Raw genomic sequence first — 19,440 nt, 5'->3', positions numbered from 1 at the left:
AGTTCAACCTCTCCAGGAGCTTTCAGCTTGTCTGAACATGCCTTGAGTATTTCTGTAAGAAACTCAAGGGTACTAGGCCAGGGGCCACTAACCATACTCAGGATCACAAATGGCCCTCAAAAGATAGGGTGTACTTACTGAGAAATTTGTCTGTGTCTTGTTTCTCCTGGTCTCCCATGCAAATGACCCTTTGTAACCTCTCAACACCAGCAAGTGCAAAATATGTGTTGATATCTTTGTATTCCTCATCATCCCCCTTTAGCTACTGTTCAGTGGGGGGTCAAGTGTGTGCCCATGAGTCCAAGATTAATCCAAGCTGTAAGAACACTTTATTTTTGTCTGATAAATTTATAGAAAGCACCATCTAGTTCTATCTTACAGGAAGAAAAAAGAGAGTGGAGAGTAAAAAAAAAAAAACCTACAACAGTGGTCTGTGTACTACTACAACAGATGTCTTGAGTATTAAAGTGTGACTGTCTACACACCCAACACCAGCAAACTGCATGCACACTTACACACATATGCACACACATGCATACACACAAGTATATACATACATATGCACATATGCAAAGTTAATATTATTTAAAAGTTCTTCACACACATTGAAAAAATGACTGATATTGCTAATATTCCCTGAAAATTGGTTAGCACAGCTCACATCTTACAGTCAGGAGGCAGATCTATTTATTTATGAATTTCCAGTGGCCACGAGGGTATCTGGTACTCAAGAGGCTGCTGGATGCTCTTTGTGGAACCAAATGGGATACAGCAATTTTAGCAGCTTTTACTCACATAAGACAATAATGTAACCCACAGCTGTCCCCCCAAGAGACTTCACTTTCACCTCCTGCTAGCCATGAAACAGGATTTTCGTTACCATCTCTTAAAATGCAAATCTACACAATAAAGTTTTGAGTGACATGGGTTTGTTAAAACGCACTTTATGGAAGGAAGGAATTAGTTTATATCATGCCAAATAGTTTAATAAAAGTCACATTAGATTTATGTATTCGCCTCACAAAAATCTCTCTTCAGCCACCAGCTATCAAATTACTGCCATGTTTTATGGATCGCCTTGTCTTCCCACATCAAAATATAGTCTAGAATTAGAAGCAGTTCATCTCTGACCCCAATTTGCATGTCCTTGAAATCAACACCACAGTCTCTCAAGCATCTGACCAGCCCCACCTTCTGCAGAAGGCAGAAGAGCATCCCTCACACAGGCTCAATTTTCAGAAACCCATGAATGTGTCCACCCCAGAAAAATGGGTCACTCCCTGAGTGTGGGGGAGGGAGCTTCTTATGCTCAGAACACGAGATTGCTCTTAGTACTATTCCAAAACCAAGTCATTTGTTGCAACGGGGACCCAGGGTTTCCCTGACAAAGCTGTGAGGTGACTTCTCCCCATCCAGCAAAAAAGCCAGATCAATAGAAGTCATCTTTTTACAATGTGTATAAGGAAAAGTATTTAATTACATAAGAAGACCAGATTTAACATTGAGATTTTAGAAGAGGTAGACAAGAATGAAAGTTGAAAAAAAATCACCGACTTTAGTTTTGTTTTCTTTCTCCCTTTCTTCAGTTCCGGGGGTTGAATCTAGTTCCTTGCATGTTCTCGGCCAGTGTTCTGTCATACCACTGAGCTATAATCCCGGCCTTTTATTTACTTTTTTTTTTTTTTTTTTTGAGACAGTATGTAAGTTGCCCAGCATAACCTAGAATTCTCTCCATAGCCCAAGCAACTCCTGAACTTTCAGTCTTCTTGTCTGGCCCTCCCAAACAGCTTGGATTGTAGGCCCTTAAAAATGGAGAAAAAGGAGACCATGAGCCTAGGAATGCAGGAGTGGAGGAATAAAAGGAAAAAACAAAAAAGACCTACCCTTGGAGGCCCCAGAAAGAACACAGCCTCAGAAAAATACTTCAGTATTAGACCTCCAATCTCCAGAACTCCAAGGGCATAAATTAGTGTTTTAAGCCACAAAATTTGTGGCAGTTTGTTACTGCAGCCATAGACAGCTAAGACACCACAGAATGAAATCTGTTTTCTCTGGTCTTCCTTAAAGAACAGACCTAAGCAAATGGATGGTTCCAGTCCTTGCATGAGCACCATGGCAAAGCCAATCCGTTATACTCTTCACTTGCTCTGCACTGCCATGTGCATGCTCATTAATGCTCCCACCACAGAGCACTCCCAGTCTATGCAGGAAGGAGTGTGTTAAGAATCAATAGCTCTGACCTTTATTCCTTGTTGATGTTCTATCATCTTGGGCTGCTCAGCTTGAGGTGAATTATTCCTTATACTACTGTTAGCTATGCACTACCATCCGCGACCCACATCCTCAGACACGTGCTGATGGCAGCTTCAACCCACATTTCTGTGCCATTGGCAACTAATAAAATAACAATAGAAGGAAAGAACTGACAAAACTTTGCTGCTGAATAAATGCTAGCCTTTGAGGGAGACTACCAGCCCATGCCCTTGTGGAAGAAAAAGCAGAGGAAGGGCCCCTACCCTTCTCTTGAAGTCTTCAGTCCATCTGTTAGTAGGAAAAACTGATGTTTGGTGCCTTATTTAAGAAATAAGGCTACATTTCAGGGTTAGGGAGAAACTTAGTGCCAGAGAAACTCCCAGGAATCCACAAGGATGACCCCAGCTAAGACTCCTAGCAATAGCAGAGAGGGTGCCTTTCCTAGTCTACTCTTGTAATCAGATTCATGACTGCCTAACTGTCAACAGAGAGCCTTCATCTAGTAACTGATGGAAGCAGATGCAGAAATCCACAGCCAAGCACTGGGCCAAGCTCCAGTAGTCCAATTGACAAGAGGGAGGAGGGAATGTATGGGAGGGAGGGTCATCAAGATCATGACGGAGAAACCCACAGAGACAGCTGACCTGAGCTAATGGGAGTTCACAGACTCTAGACTAACAGCTGGGAGGGTCTGCATGGGACCAACGTAGGCCCTCTGCATTGGGGTGACAATTGTATAGCTTGGTCTGTCTGTGGGACCCCTAGCAGTGGGATCAGGACCTGTCCCTGGCATATGAGCTGGCTTTTTTGGAACTTATTCCCCATGCAGGGATGCCTCGCCCAGCCTTGATGCAGGGGGAAAAACTTGGTCCTGCTTCAAAGTGATATGCCATGTTTTGTTGACTCCCATGACTTACCCTTTCTGAATGGAAGAGGAGTAGATGGGGGGAGGGGCTGGGAAAAGAGGAGGGAAGGAAAACTGTGGTTGGTATATAAAATAAATGAAAAAAATTAATTAAAAAAAGAAAAAAAGCCCTGCTAAAAAAGAAAGAAAGAAAGAGAGAGAGAGGAAGGAAGGAAGGAAGGAAGGAAGGAAGGAAGGAAGGAAGGAAGAAAAAGAAGGAAGGAAGGAAATGGAAGCTAAATTTTCCATAATTCATTTTCTTTCTATAGTGGTCAGTGGTTTTTGTTCATTGTTAGGATGAAACAAAACCACAACCTCTGTAAGAACATGTGAATGGTGGGTCTTTCTCACAGTAAACACATCCCACACAGAAAGACTGTCTAGAGAAACCAAAAACTCAAAGAATGCTTCCTCCCATCCTTAGTTCTTCCCCCTGTGAGGTGCCCAGTCCAAGCCTGATCCCCTGTTGCTGATGTCAGCACCACTGCTCCCTAGCTCACAGAAACTGCCCAAGGCTCTTGAAATCATCTTTTCCACAAATCCCCATCCCCTGCTTGTGCCAATCTCTAACATAGCCTTTGAGAAAGCTGTCTAATTAATAAGTTCTGCACAAGCGTGAGTAAGTGAGAACACCTGGATGTAGCCTCCTTCCCAGAGGACTTGTTTTCCAAATCATTTAAATAGAGTTGCAATCAATCTGGATAATGAATGTTTCAAATTAAGGCTTAACCCTTCCTGGCTGAATTTAATCCAGGTGCAGGTGCCTGAGGCAGGTGATTCAGGTCACAGAAGGCTGCCTTCATACACATCAGGTCATACCATAGGCTCCATTAGCCTAATCTCTGTCCCTCATTCCTTCTGTTTGTTTTTTGAGATAGGGTCTCTCTGTGTCACAGCGCTGGCTGTGCTAGAACTCACTCTGTAGATCAGGCTAGTTTTGAACTCATAGAGATCTGCCTGCCTCTGTCTTCAAAGTTCTGTGATTAAAGGCATGTGCCCCCACACCTGGCTCCTCATTCCTTCTTGATGATATAAATTTTGTGGATATATTGTTCAGCATAATTATCTCAGGAACATTTATAGACTATTTCCCAGTTCTCAGCAAGAGTGTTTCTTCCACCTGATCCTTACCAATAAGCTCAGGAGGTCAGGAATCACATCATCTCAACAGATTTCCATGAAGGGCCCAAGAGCAAGGCTCTAAGGCTATATGGTCTCCTTCAAACACACCCAACTGTGTTATGAAGTATGGAAGCAGCCAGAGAAGACATATAAATAAAGAGGACTGGCTGGCTTCCAACAAACTCTATTTACAGAAGTAAGTTCAAATCTCTGCTCTAGATGGAAACATGACTCAAAGAATTTGAGGAACTTACCTGACAATATGTACAAATATGGAGCTACTACCCCAGGGCCTGAGCCCAGGTTTTTCTGATTCCCTATCTAGTGATCAATCACTGTGCCTATAACACAGTCTTTAGCACTCTGGAGAATCATGACTTTGTACAAAAAGACCACCATCTTCACCTAGCCATGCCTTATCACTGCAGCTATGACATCACCTAGACCTAGAATGGCATCCTTCTCTTCTGTCACAAATAGGGGTTTGACAACCCAGACACATCCCACCTAGCATCTTCCATCTCCTAGTTCACCAACAAGGCTGGAAGATATAATATTATGGGGCTGTGTAATGCTGTACTCCTGTGTCATGCTAGAACCATGCATCCTCCATGGACTGCTCTGAGCACCTTCTCAAGGGCCCTGCTGGCCTAGCTTCATCTTTCCCTCTCCCTAACACTGGTATATCCCTGAGGAAGAGGCGCCCTCGGCAGACCGCCAGATGTGATGATACTAGCTGGTCACAGCTAGGGTAAAGGGTGACAGAACCTTTCCCTACATCCTATTTTTCCCATCCTTATCCTCAGACTTCCCTCACAATTATTTTCCCCAGATTCTTCTCCTATTGCACTAAAGTCCTTCTGCCCACCACAATGGAAAACAGTGGTCTGTGTAGCTCAGGCAGGCTCTTTGGAGTGATCCATTGTGTGTGTGATCAAAACTTAATATGTTATAGTGGCTTGACTTTTTTAGCCTCTTTTCTACACTCAGTTCTCGGGAGAGTCCCATAGAGAGATCAACATCATTTTGACCAAGGACAACATTTAGGGGCATCTCGCTTCCATGGCCTGCCCCACAGCATATACCAGTCTAGCCAGCTCCTGCTTAACATTTGGTAGAAACTCTACCCTCTCCTAATATCTTCACTTCCATAAGTCCAGCTCCTAACATTCACCCACAACCCTGGTAATGGGAACAAGAGAGTGTGCACGCTCATGCTAAGCATAATCCACATTTCCTGCAGACAAGGGAGCTAGGGTTTTATCCTTCAGTGGCATTCTCATTGTTTTTCTGTGCACTTTGCGCCACTGGAAACCCCTTTCGTTTCCTCTCTAATTGCATTGATTTATGTCATGGCATACCTTGTGCACAGAGCTCCAGATGATGGATATCAGTTTGTTAATATCTTGTCATTGAGATGCAGTGGCTAGAACTGTGGTCAGAGGCCCAAAGCCATAGTTTATTCCCTCAATCGATTGCCTTCATTCTTGCAAGACGGGCAGACCTCTCCAAATGAGGCTAACCAATATTGTGCACTCAGCCATAATTGTGGCTTAACTCCGTGTTCTTTCAAAAGTTAAGCCATGTGATTTGCACATAATAGGGCTCTCCAAAAGTCACACCTGCCTGCTCAAGGAAGAAATTAACAGTCTTGGCCACCTGCTCCCTCCCCTCCTGAATCTGACCTCTCTCAGCCACATCTTCCCTTCCTGACCCTCTCTACTCTCTAAATCTCTTTGGATTTTGACACCCAAGCAGATAAACTGGAACTCCTGTAACCACATTGCCAGGTATTGCATTTGTGGGCTGCAGTCTTCTTAATCTACAGCCAGGGAAGTTTAAGTCACAGAAATGGATAGAAACGAGTTAAAGATCACGGTGTTGGCAGGGAGGTTGGGGGGAGCCAGGTGGCTGGCTTGGGGGATCTGCTCTTTTTTCTTGGCTTGTAGTCAGCCTTCTCTAGATAACCTCTCAACAGTCTCTCTGTTTGGATGGGCTTTCCCAATTTCTCTTAAATGAACACACCAGTGTTATCTGATTAGACTACAGTCTAATGACTGCATTTTACCTGGGCTCCTTCAAGGACAAAATCCCAGACATAATCTCATTCTGAGGAACTGGTCATGAATTTAACATTTGGGTTTAGAGATGGACACCAGTCTGTAACAAGTGGTAACTGTGGCTAGTTAGATATCAATATGATATCCCAAAGAAGTAAAGCTATGGTATCCTGCCTCAGGATAAATGGTCCTGGCTCCACTTCCTTCAGTGTCCCCCAGCTGCTTAAAACTGGAAATTAAAGTCCCCCACCATGCCTCTGCCATCTTCTAGTAGGGAACACTGGCCTTCTCCCTGTCTCTCTGCCACCCACTGCTGTAAGAACATTCCAGAAATGACGTACCCTTTCTCTTCCCCAAAAGGATATCAGTGATGGGGCATATCTTCTGACTCCATCTGTAATCATGCATCTCATAAAGGTTTTCTCACTACAGGGATGGGTAAGAGACTTGGCACTGTCCTTTTAGTTTGGTTTTAACATACCAGGAAGAAACAAGCCACTATCCCAAAATAAAGGCTAGGAAGCAGACCATAGAAATCAAGAGGGTTTTCACAAATAAGATTTGTGTGTTCTTTGGGAACCTTGCACTGTTCTCATCCCCTACCCTAGTTCTGCATTACCTCTATCCCCATCTGGGAGGTGAGCATAGATACCTGTTTATCTGGATAAATAGAGTACATCTGCCTCTCAATCTGAAGGAAGTCCTCTGAGGTGCTCGTTTCCCAGCCATCCTCTTTGGTTGGATTTGATTTCAGTTCTTAGCCTTTGTTTTGTCAGATATGGTCAAGAGAGAACAGGCAAGGACTGAAAGACACAGGCCTCAACCCCAGCTGCCCTCATGAATCACCCAGAAAACAATTACAGCAGTGGGTAAGCCTCTGCTCTCACTCCAGCCCTCTGGTATCTGGTCTGAGCCTTTTGATCTCACCAAATTCCAAGACTGTGCAACCAGAGCTGGGGACCTGTGCTGCATAACTAAAGACAAGCCAAGTGTCATAGCAACAAAGGAGCTTGGCTACTCAGAGGGTTTCCACCCAGGACAGGAAGCATAGGACACAGGATTTCACAAAAGGCCCACGTTCCTCTGTGATTTCCAGACTACAAGGTCTCTGAGATCCACACATTTCTGAAGTTCTCACACTTTTACACACTCTTATTGGGAGTGCCACTTGACACAAACATCTGGACAGCATTTAGCAATAATTTCCTTACAAAAATTTAAAAATCACCTATTCACTGACCAAGTGTTGAAAGACATCACCAACATGTGTGAGCATGCCAAGTATACACTCTGTGTAGGAGGATATTCAGCACGGCATTGTGCAAACTTATCACACAACAACCTTGTTGATGGTTTGAAAAAGTTCAGGACACACTGCCAGAGAGGCAAAGCATGAGGAAGGGTAAAGGATGGAGATAACTGCGTATCTCAAGATGCTCTTGGCCATGGTGCAGTCATTTTAATTTTTGTTCTTCCAGGTATGGGAGGATAGGGCTTCATTATATCTTTCAGAACACAATTCAACCCATAACAATTGGAAGTAACATAATTCTTTATGGTACATAAAATGACAGTGTAACACAGTCAATGTCATGACCAACAAATCAAAGTCCAAGTTAAAGCAAAAGTCATTTATTCAGGGATGTTTTAAGGAGACATAAGGTCCCTTGTCTACTGGGTAATATTCTGAGGGAAGGAGAAAATGGTAGGTTTTTGTTATTGTTTGTTATTTGTTGTTTTCAGAGTTTTGTTTTTTTAATCTGGGACATGAGTGTGTGTGTGGGTCCATATACCTGTGGGTACCCACAAAGGCCATAAGAGGGTATTGGACTCCCTGGAGCTGGAGTTGCAGATGGGTGGGAGCTGCTCACTTGGAATCTAGGAACTGAACTTGGGTCCTGTGGAAGGACAGCAAGTGCTCTTAACCACAGAGCCATCTCTCCAACCAAGTGGTAGAGTTTTAAAGAGCAAAATCCACAAGCATGCAAGTAATAGTGTGCACATTATGACTGATGGAAGCAAATGGTCAGATTTGGAGCCCAAATGTCTGCTGGTGATTGCTGTTCAGCTGCAAATTCTGCAAAAATAAATGAGGGCCCAGGATACTGTGGTCCCTGCGGTTGGAGCTGAGATATGCATCTGCTCCTTCAGTGACTTCCCTGACCTGTTCTGGTGGCTCAGAACCAAAGTGCCAGCCACCATCTTACGTCCTAAGTTCACAGCATGATTGACAAGCCCCAGTACCTAAAATAACCTGGACAAGCGCATTTTAGCTTCTTTTTTTCTTGCATTCACTTCAAGCCAAAACCTTTCTTACCCTGTCAGAGGCAAGTGTCTCTTTTACTCCCCTTTCTCCCGGCTCCTCCCAACCCAGAACATTCCATGCTAATTAACAGCTGTTTAATTATCAGCCCAGCAGGGAAGCGATCATAGCCCAGTCCTTAACCAGTTATTTCCCCACTTAAGCTGTCCCAGATTTCTGGAAGGCTGACTATGCTAAATGCCTTAGGGAAAAAGCAGTGTGGCTTCATGGAAAGTTGAGGGCATTTGGATTCAATCAGTCAACTTGAGTGACTGCCATCCTTTCACACCATTGGGCATGGCTTCTGAACCTCCATTTGGTCAGCTGTAACAGTTCTTCCCAGTTTTGTTGGAAAGGTGAAGGATAGGGTACATACCTTGTCAACCATAAAATAGTAAGTAAATGTGTTGGGTTACTTTCTGTTCTGTCATTGGGCTGTCCTTGCTGACACACTGTAGGCACACACAAAAAACATCTGTTGACTGAGAAATTCTCAGTTGAGAACCAGAAGAAGTAGGGAGTGGGTGGAGTTATTTGTGTCCCATCTGTGCACACATGACAAAATAAGGTGTAAAACTTGAGTCAGAACTGTGGGGTACCCTTCAGTCCCCTTTCTTTTTTTATTTTATGTTATAATTTAATTTAATTTTACATATCAGCCATGGGTTCCCCTGTCCTCCCTCTTCCCGTCCCCCCCCCCCCCAGCCCACCCCCCATCCCCATCTCCTCCAGGGCCAAGACTCCCCTGGGTATTCAATTCAACTTGGTGGATTCAGTCCAGGCAGGTCCAGTCCCCTCCTTCCATGCTGAGCAAAGTGTCCCTGCATATGCCCCAGGTTCCAAACAGCCAGCTCATGCACTAAGGACAGGTCCTGGTCCCACAGCCTGGGGGCCTCCCAAACAGTTCAAGCTATTCAATTGTCTCACTTATACAGAGGGCCTGATCCAGCTGGGGGCTCCTCAGCTATTGGTTCATGTGTTTCCACTAGTTTGGCTATTTGTCTCTGTGCTTTTTCCAATCTTGGTCTCAACAATTCTCGCTCATCCAATCCCTCCTCTTTCTCGCCGATTGGACTCCCGGAGCTCCACTTGGGGCCTGGCTGTGGATCTCTGCATCCGCTTCCATCAGTCATTGGATGACAGTTCTACCACGACAGTTAGGGTGTTTGGCCATCCGATCACCAGAATAGGTCAGTTCGGGCTTTCTCTCGACCATTGCTAGTAGTCTACAGTGGAGGTATCTTTGTGGATTTCTGGGGACCTCTCTAGCCCTTTCTTTTTAAGGAGTCACAAGCTCCTGCTTTCCCATGTTTTTGCTTGGACATTTGTACATATGGCCAACAGCACACTTTGGGGAGGCATTCTAAACCTATGTATCTAAGTTAATTGTGCATTGTATTTTAGTAGAGGGGGAAGTTATGATTAAGTCATACAAATGTCACTGGGAATGCATCCAAATGGTGATGATGGGCTTTACATGAAATAGGCTAAAATTCAAAGGTTAGAGAGAAGGGACAGTGAGTCAAGTGGTCTTTTAGTTATTGTGAGGGATATCGTTTAGGCACTAGGAAAATATTGCCCTGACATTAAGGGATTTATCACACATAGAATTGTAACACTGAAATCTTCCCCAGAGCTCTTTAAAAATGGCTTGCAACCTCATCTCTCTTGTTATGTTTATTTTCAGTTGCAACCTAAACAACTAATAGGAGAGAAATGGTTGGTACATGACTCTACAGAGGTGTAGAAATTAAAATACCATAGCTATGTAGTAGCACATTAAAAATTTTATAGTAAGGCACTCGGGAAAGAAAGAACATATGATTTCATCTACAATATTATTACTAATTATGTAAAATTAAGTATAATTATGAATTATAAATGAACAAGAACCCAGAAAATAAAATCAATATACTTGCATGGAGAAAAAAAATACTTCTGGAGTTTTGCACAATATATATTTGCTAAGACATTCTGCTAAAGTGCACCTGTGATGTTTGTGGAGGATAGGAAGATATCGATGTAGAAAGCCTGCTTTAGATTCCTGAGCTGCAAAAGAAGGGTGATGTCCAGGGACTATGGCACCCTAAAGCATCGCTGGTTTCCATTAAAACCTCATTTATGAAATTAAAATTAATTTCATGGAAATGGATTAAGCAGTCTTTTCATTAGTGTGCTCCTGGTCTAATTGAGTTTGGAGTGACTGGTGAAGTCATTCCTGCACTGAGACTCTTAACCTCAAGTCTGCTGTGGGCCTTTTGTTCCTAGACTGCTAGACACACCATGTAGATAAGAGTCTTCGAGCTTACCCATGGCAGCTGGTAGTTGTACTTGCCTCCCAATGATCCTAGGAAGAAAAGTTACTATTTCACAGAAGTTATTCATGACAATGAGTCCAACACAAGAATCCTTCAACAGAAGTCAATAAAGGTGTCCCTGTGGTGAGCACTGGGGAGAAAGGCCTCCCTGTGAGACCACATTGTGGGAGAAGAGCTACTGAGGTCAGACTTCTTCCTTCCTAAGCTGAAGGGATTCTCAGCTTAAATTTGTTTCAAAGTAAAAGGTCTGGAAAAAAAAGCACATAGTGACTGCCCTCCAGACTGAGAACCACACATTTGCTTGGACCGTCAAATGTTTTCTGTATTAATGAATTCCAACACACACACACACACACACACACACACACACACACACACACACACACGCACACGCACACGCGCACACACACACACACACACACACACACACACACACACACACTCATGGGGGTGGGGATCTGAGAACATAATGTCCTGAACCATTGACTCTATGCAATATAACTGGCCCAAAACCCCAGCTATGGCATTCTGAAGGCTACAAACTTGTAGAGCAGTGAGGTCACACTTCCTCCACAGCTACTCCAGGCCAGGATTGGGGGTGCTAAGGCAGGCCCATTGCCCTGGAAAGTCACAGGATTCCAGCAATGACCAGATTTGGGTCCTCAACAGCTTGCCAGTGCTTCCTTAGTCTACAGAACAGTCAAGGATACATTTGGTCAACTTTGTTTGCCTGCCCTTTACTTACTGCACAGTTCCCTATATTTTCTCTCTCAATAAAATCTACGCATGTTTCATCCCATTTAGGGAATCTATATCTTCAAGGGGATATGTGTATGCATATAGGAGTGCACACATGAATATTCATATACATGCATATGTCTATAGGTGTGTGTATAGTTGAGCTGTAATTTATCTTTCTTTTTTGGTAGACATGAGCAATGTCAATTTAATTTTGCCATTTACAAAAATACCAGTCAACCCCACTTTTCCAAGTGCTTTGCTACTAGCTATACCACAGCATCTGTCACTTTTTGGGAAAATATCCAAGAACTCAGAGCAACATTGTACAAAGACTTCTGTAGAGTTCCTGGTCGAGTTTGAATTTTTCTGTCAAATGAGGCAAGTCTTCGTGGGTAGACATGGAGGATGCTGAAGTGAGAACTAAGCCTCCCTACAGAATAGGAAGGGTTAAGTAAAATCTGGAATCTTTCCACTCTCCCCTTGGCCCTGTAGCATCACTCAGAACTTGGACCTACTGGCCTGCTCTCATCTACACCCATGAGAATTTCTGACTGTATAGAAGAAGTAGATTCTGGACCACTTCCACAGAAGAGCTAGCAGGAAGATGCCAGGGGCTTGCCATCAACGGGAGCTTGAATGGCCTACAGGGCCTGCCTGTGGGAAAGCTCTAGCCAGGATCCTTTAGACTCTAAAGTTTAGAGAGAGTCCAGTAAGTGGACTCTGAGGTAAATGGGCTCCAAGTATTCTCTGTCTTTGCCTCAACTTCCTAAGAATCAACTGCTAAGAGAGAAGGCACCAATAGAGGCATCCTGACACTGAGGAAGCCCTCCCTCGCTGTTGCGAGAGTGGAAGCACCAGAATTTCACTCCTACTACTAACGTGGGACTCCAGGGACAGGAAGAAAGTGCCCCCGAACGTTTTAGGGAGAATTGGGAAGAAGTAAATAGAGTGCTGGGTCACAAAATCTCATAGAAATAATAATAAATAGCCAGTACACACCCTTTCGTGCTGGTCCCTCATCCTTGAGTTTATAGATGTCAGACTGGCCACAGCAATTGAGTGATGAAGGAAAGAATGCCTAAGTGAAAAGAAATTCCCTGATTAGATGGAAGTCTGGTCATGGCCTGGAGCCTGCGTGAACTAACAGCTCCCAAATTTCATTTCTATCCAAGAGCTTGGGATTCTGCCTGGCTGCCCCAAACTGAACTATGGGAACAAGGAAAACAGTGCAAAACAGTGCAGACCTTCTACCTCTTTCCTAGGCATCCCCCCCCCCCCCCCCCCCCCCCCCCCCCCCGCTTGCCTTCCAGAGCCTCGCTCACAGTGGGGCTTGCCTCACAGTGGTGGCTTTGTGTCTTCTGGAATTCTGTTTAGCTGGTTCTCAAATGTGACAGATGCAGCACTCACAGCAAATGCAAAGGCTGAAAGCCTGCAGCAAAGTGAGCTGTTCAGGTTTTACCCTGGACTGTCCCTCAATCCCCAGCAGCTTCCTTTTCCTAACAGAAATGTTCTATTGTCTTCTTGTATTTCACTTAACGATCCCCGACACCTCATCTTCCTCAACAATACTTTCTCCATCCAATTCTTATTTTAAAGGAATTTGCTTTGGGCTGTTGTTAACCACTGATAGAGGCAGGCACCTGCAGGGGCAAATGCCTGTATTCATGTATCTTCGAAGTGTCTTTTCCCTTACTTTCAGATAAAAACCTTTACGTGACAAGCTGAGCATGGCCAGAGGTATCCTGCCTTTGAGTTTGATCTTTTAAACATGTGTTTTAGGACTGTGCACTACGCATGTGTGTCTACTATCTTTCCCTCCTAAATTATGAACTTAAACTGAGCATGCTCAGGAATGGCTCCTTCACTGTGTGTGTGCTCAAGAACTGGGCCCACCCCTGTATGAAAACACACAGGCCACCTAAATAAAACCCCAGTGAAAACAACTCTCATGCTCTCCTTGCCTATGGCAGGTAACGAATCTATCTCCACTCTTACGTTTTTGGTTGTGAGCCTAGCCTTTAACGGCTGAGCCATCTCTCCAGCCCTATCTCTACTCTTTATGTGTTGGCTCTGCCTGTTTTGGCTTTGCACTCACCAACCTGTGAACTGACTGGAGTCAGTGATACTATCACAAATACACAGTTGTTCTGTACAGCCATAAGTAAACATGCTTAGACAATACATATTTATACAATGAGATCCTACATAGGATAATCTTACTTTTGCTGAAAAAAAAACAACATGTGCTCAAACACAAACACTGTTTACAAATAAAATCTGAGTTCAGGGCAATGGATTCCAGAAGGGTATTAAAGTTTGTACTTGGGTAATCTATTGGTATTGTCATTCCAGGTAAAGATGGCCCTGCAACAAGAAGGATTTGCCCGTAAAAAGAGAGGGTACAGGGACATCAATGAGATTGACATCAACATGAATGATCCTCTTTTTACAAAGCAATGGTACCTGGTAAGTTTCTCTACTGTTTATAATGGCCCTCACTTTGAAAGATGAACTATTTTTTTTTTTTTTTGTTATTTGGCAGAATGATAGCTGGCACCCAAGTCAATGAATGCCTCTGCCCTCTAATATGGTTGATTTTCTATCTATTACCTCCCATGCATCTTACTCCCTATGCTTCTACCAAGACCTGATTATGATCACATTGTCCTGGATTCTGGACAGATATACCTGTATGCCAGTGAAGACTTTCGAACCATCTGAAAGTCAAATCAAATATTTAAGAGAAGTAATCCAGAAGTGTCAACAGGCATAGGAAGGTGGGAAGGACAATTGGAGCCATAGCCCCAAGAGTAAGAATCCAGTATTTCCATGAGTAAGAGAACTGAGCAATTGTCAAAGGTGGCATGTAACACTGCCTAAAACAATAACACTGGACCAAAATTCACAGCTCTGAAATCTAAGCTGTCTCATGGCAAGTACGTTCTGTAGACATAGTCCATCAGGACCTATGTGGGTTGATGGAGCTGTGTTTAGAAAAAGATTAATAGAGGCAAGAGGGATGGCTCAGTGATTAAGAGCATGTTCTGTTCTTCCAGATGACTCAAGTTCAGTTCCCAATACCTAAGTCAAGCAGCCCACAACTGTCTGGAACCTTAGCTTCAGTGGGTCCCACACCACTGTCCTCTTAGGCAACCCACACTCACCTTCATACACCCACACATATACATATAATTAAAAATAATAAAAATAAATCTTTTTTCAAAGGAGATCAATGACTCCAAACCAACCTAAGTGGCAGAACACATTATAAATGACTTATTCATAAATGTCAGTGATGTCTTACTTTATGGAGGATTAAAAGATGATGAGCAAGGTAAAAAATTAAATGATATAGACTACTACACCATAGGGATGCATCCCAGCTTCCCTCCTGATGCTTTAGTGTTTGGCTATGCCTTATGCTTTTGGACATAGAATTCTGAAGGTTTGGGTAACTGAATGAACTTATGTATGTTAATCTGAATTGAGTAGGTTTGTTGCAATAACAAATAACCTCCAAATCACAGTAGTTTCTTAAAACCAACGCCTGTTTTTGTTTGGTTGGTTTTTTGTTGTTGTTGTTGTTGTTGTTGTTGTTTTATGAGCTCTGTCCTAAATGTTTCCACAGCACCTCAGCAAGGAAAAGAAACAAACTGCACAGCTCTTGAAATCTCTGCCTAGGTGTGACAAATAGCACATGAGCTCACATTGAACTGGCTAAAACCATTTACATGAGAATTCTAAATGAGAAGCGGGGGGGGGGGGGGGGGGGGTGGAGGGTGGGGGGGTGGTAATCTTTAATGTGTGCCTAGAAGGAAAAGAACAATAACTTTGGTGAAGCTTATTAATGACACTAATGACCTTCCAATAAAGTCTCAGTAATACCTTAACAGCCTCTGGTCACAGTAGGCCTTTGTCAGCACACCTCCAACTTCACTATTTCTTCATAAGCCATCGTTGAGAAAATCAGTACAGACCATATATGCTTAGAAAGAGGCTAGTGGATGTATTGATGTGAGGCATTCCTTCATCTTTCTGTTTTTAAAAATGAAGAAGGGGCTGGAATGATAGGTCAGTCCATAAAGTACTTAGCATGTAAACATGAGGATCAGAGTTGAATTCCCAGAAACCATGTAAAAAACACTTGTGATGGTGCTTATACATGGTGGCATGCACTTGGAATTCCAGAGCTGAGTTGTCAGAGACAGGAACCCTTTGAGCTCATTGACTAGCTATCCCAGCCTACTTGGCAAGCTCTCAACTGTCTGAAAAAAACAAAATGATCATTAAGGGACAATGCCCAAAGATGTTAACTTCCACACACATACACATACACACAACTGGGCTGTGCACACACATGCATGCATCCACATGAATATACACATGAATACACACAAAAACTGAGGAGGAATTTATTTTTCTGTATTAAAACATATACTGAAGAATTGTCACCTATCTTGAATTTACTTTAACAAATAATTTAGAGCAAGATTTTGTATAGTGATACTAAAATTCCCAAGGTAAAAACTTTCCTCCAAAAAGAAAGGTTATTGTCGTTTAGTGAAGGAACTTTATTCAGTAAAACCCAAGACATTATGTGCTACAAAGCATGAGCTAAACCAAGCTTTGACAGTAAATGTTTCATTCCCCATTTGGAGGATTTGCTGTGATGACTTCTCCAAGATTTTAATTTTTTGTGTGGTGCCAGGAATTGAACCTATGTGTGCTAGGCAAAGACTTTACCACTGAGCTATATGTCTATTCCTATAAAACTAGTTTAAAGATGGCAATGTAGTTTTGAGATAAGGGCATTAGACCAATTTCAGTCTTCACATAAAACAGAAAAATCAGTTGTTTATGTGAAACAAACAGAAAAATGAAGCCTCTAAGGGGTGAAGTAGGCCACCGCGAAGCATGTTTCATGAAGGGTGTGGCCTTATGCTGGCCAGGCAAACTGTGTCTGGCAACCAAGTACCAGCATATGTCACAGCCCCAAACCAATCCCATTCTCTGCTTTGAATTCCTCTATCAGTTCAACACTGGGCAAGCTGATGGCACTCCCGGGCTAGACTTGAACGTGGCCGAAGCCTGGGAGCTGGGATACACGGGGAAAGGAGTGACCATCGGAATTATGGATGATGGTGAGTATCTCACAGCCCTCCAGTCACTTGCAAGAGTGTCTCTCACGCCTCCAGACATGAAAGATCTGTGTTTGATTGAGGCTAATCAGTCAATTAACGACTTTGATGCTTGACCTACCTAATGCTTGCTTCAGCATACTTTGACAAAATCCTCCCCTTCATCCAGATCAGTCATTGTGATACTTGGTGATGGTCTCAACATAGTATTGCTTGAAGTGATAAATAAGAAATTAAAGAAACCAGTCTGTCCTTGACTTGCTTTCTTACTGACCCAATCCTTATAGCTTACCTAAAATGGCTTCTACACCTCTGTATGTTTGCCTTCTCTTCCTCTAGATCCACACTGTACGGTGTTGTGGCTGCTGACTATGCATGGCCACTCAGAGCTAATAAGCGGAGCTAACAGCAATTTAAAATTCAGTTCTTCACAACAGCTCCATTTCACATTTTAGCGTTTTGTTTTTCACACTATAGGGAATTAAACCCAGGGCCTTGCACCCTTGCTAGGCAGTTGCTCTACCACTCAGCTACATCCTCAGCTTCCTTGTTTTAGGTAAGCACATGGGCTATTTCAACTGCTGAAATCAAAAATCCATTTCAATCATCACAGAGAGTTCTGACAGTGTGGCTTTGGGTCCATGACAAGACTGAGGTTTAGACAATTTGGCTTTAATGTTACTTTCAAAATAAGCCCCTGTCCCGCAGTCTTTGATAATGGTTATATCATTGACAGCTCCATATGTTACTCTGCTATGCAGGCTAGAGATTTCAGAGTTTTGTGAATTCGTGTTTTCTTAACTGTGCATGGCCTTGCCTCTGGCGAGATCCTGCAACAACACCACTACCCTGCAGTCATTTTGCTGGCTTGTCCCTTTCCCCTTGGTCAGCTCACTGGCTCTTCCACTAAAAATCCCACTGTGCATTATATTATCAGTTTAATTACCTACAAAGCCTACATAGCCATGAAACAGTGGAGCCTCTCCCTTCTGAACCTCCTCAAAGAACACTGTTGACTAAAAGCAAGCCTTTGAAGCAGAATTGATGGAGAAAACAAGGGAGCCAGGCTGCTCCAAATCTGTTCTGTCTTTGTGGGAGCTCATTAAACAACAATGGGAAACAATGGCTCTGTAAGCCTCTGATGTGTGAGATGTTTTGAAGTGGATGTAAAAACCTTCTCCGGTGCTGAGAGCTTTCCCTAGAAGAAAGGAACTGTGTGGAGAGATGGTCGGAGCTTATGAACATATTTTTTTCCTTCTGAACACTTTGTCTTAGACTCCTTTCCAGAGCAGCTGGGGCCAGATCACTCAGAAAAAGAGCCATATAAATTTGGAAGAAACCACCTAGGATGTACTATGAGAGCCAGTGTTAACAGCCCATTGTGTGTCCTCTACTGTAAATAAAGAGGCCATCCTAAGTGTGCAACAGTAGTGACAGCAGACACAGTGCCCTGACCAACTTTCCAACAGCACCAACAGATGCCAGTGCAGTTCCTGTCCATAGCCTCCCTGAACGACACTCAAACCTTCCCTTCCAAAGTCAGAAAAGGAGAAGGTGCCTCACTCTGCCCCAGACTTAGAGGCAAAACCCTTTCAAAAGCCCCAGAAGGATTTCCTGTTTGATCTTGGTTCTGTAGATTAGTGGTCTTTGAAATTCCCCCAAGTTGAACTCATCATCTCTCAATTAAAATTCCTGATTTCTCTATTGATTTGGTCACATCTGTTACAGAAAAACAAACAAACAAACAAAAAAAAAAAAACCAAAAACCACCTAGATAATTTTTTAAGCCACTATGCCTTATAGTTCTGTGAGATGATGGGCTCTGCTGAGTAGTTTTGTTGCCGTCTCTAAAGAAATAAAAGAATATGTGTTCCATCAGGGAAGGTGGCTCAGTCAGTAAGGCCTGGCAGCCTGAGTTGCCATCCCTTGCACCCATGTAAAAGCTAAGTGAAGCTGTGCACATCTGTTACCCCATCACTGGGGATCAAGGTCAGGCAGCGGAGACTGGAAGGTCCCTGGAGCTCACTGGTGTATCAGCCTACCTGAGTTAGTGAGCTTGGGGTTCAGTGAGAGAACCTGCTGCAAAAATAAGGTGGAGAGCAACTGAGGAAGACATCTGACATCTAACTCTGGCCTCTACATGCATAAATGCACATGTACACACACAGAGAACATGCGTTCAGTAAGTTCTACTTTAAGAGATAATCAAATATACATGAACATTAAAGTACTATCTACCAAGCTGTTACTTTCACTTCAATCATTCTTTTATTGGTAGAAAAATGTCTTTTGTCCTTCACAATTCAATCCATAGTATATTCTTTCTCTGGCCCAAGTCTGCAGCCATTCTAACATCATTCTTTCTCTTAACCTACTTAAAGATTCTTTATTATAATTATAATAAATATATAATCTTGAAACCTGGTCTTATATCATCTCCTTGCTCTTGCAAATCCACTGCCAGAACATGGAATTGTGTTTTTAAAACTGACTTCCAATTTTAAAGGCATGCTCTTTGTGTGTAGTAAGGTGGGGGTGGCAGTGTTTAGCTTACCATTTGTTACAAAACCTTTTGTGTAGCAATGTTAAATTATTTCAACAA

General features: G+C 43.1%; 1 protein-coding gene across 2 annotated transcripts in view; it reads left to right on the top strand.

Annotated features, from left to right (window-relative positions):
* Positions 1 to 19,440, top strand: part of Pcsk2 (proprotein convertase subtilisin/kexin type 2) — a 260,763-nt gene that overhangs the window by 131,027 nt on the left and 110,296 nt on the right. For both annotated transcript variants that reach the window (XM_036184115.1, XM_036184116.1), the window contains exons 3-4: positions 14,053 to 14,166; positions 16,733 to 16,841. In XM_036184115.1, the coding sequence (XP_036040008.1) occupies positions 14,053 to 14,166; positions 16,733 to 16,841 (223 nt within the window). The remainder of the gene's footprint in view (positions 1 to 14,052; positions 14,167 to 16,732; positions 16,842 to 19,440) is intronic.

Source organism: Onychomys torridus, chromosome 4 (assembly GCF_903995425.1).
Source record: "Onychomys torridus chromosome 4, mOncTor1.1, whole genome shotgun sequence".
NCBI lineage: Eukaryota > Metazoa > Chordata > Mammalia > Rodentia > Cricetidae > Onychomys > Onychomys torridus.
This window is presented reverse-complemented; position numbering and strand designations above follow the sequence as displayed.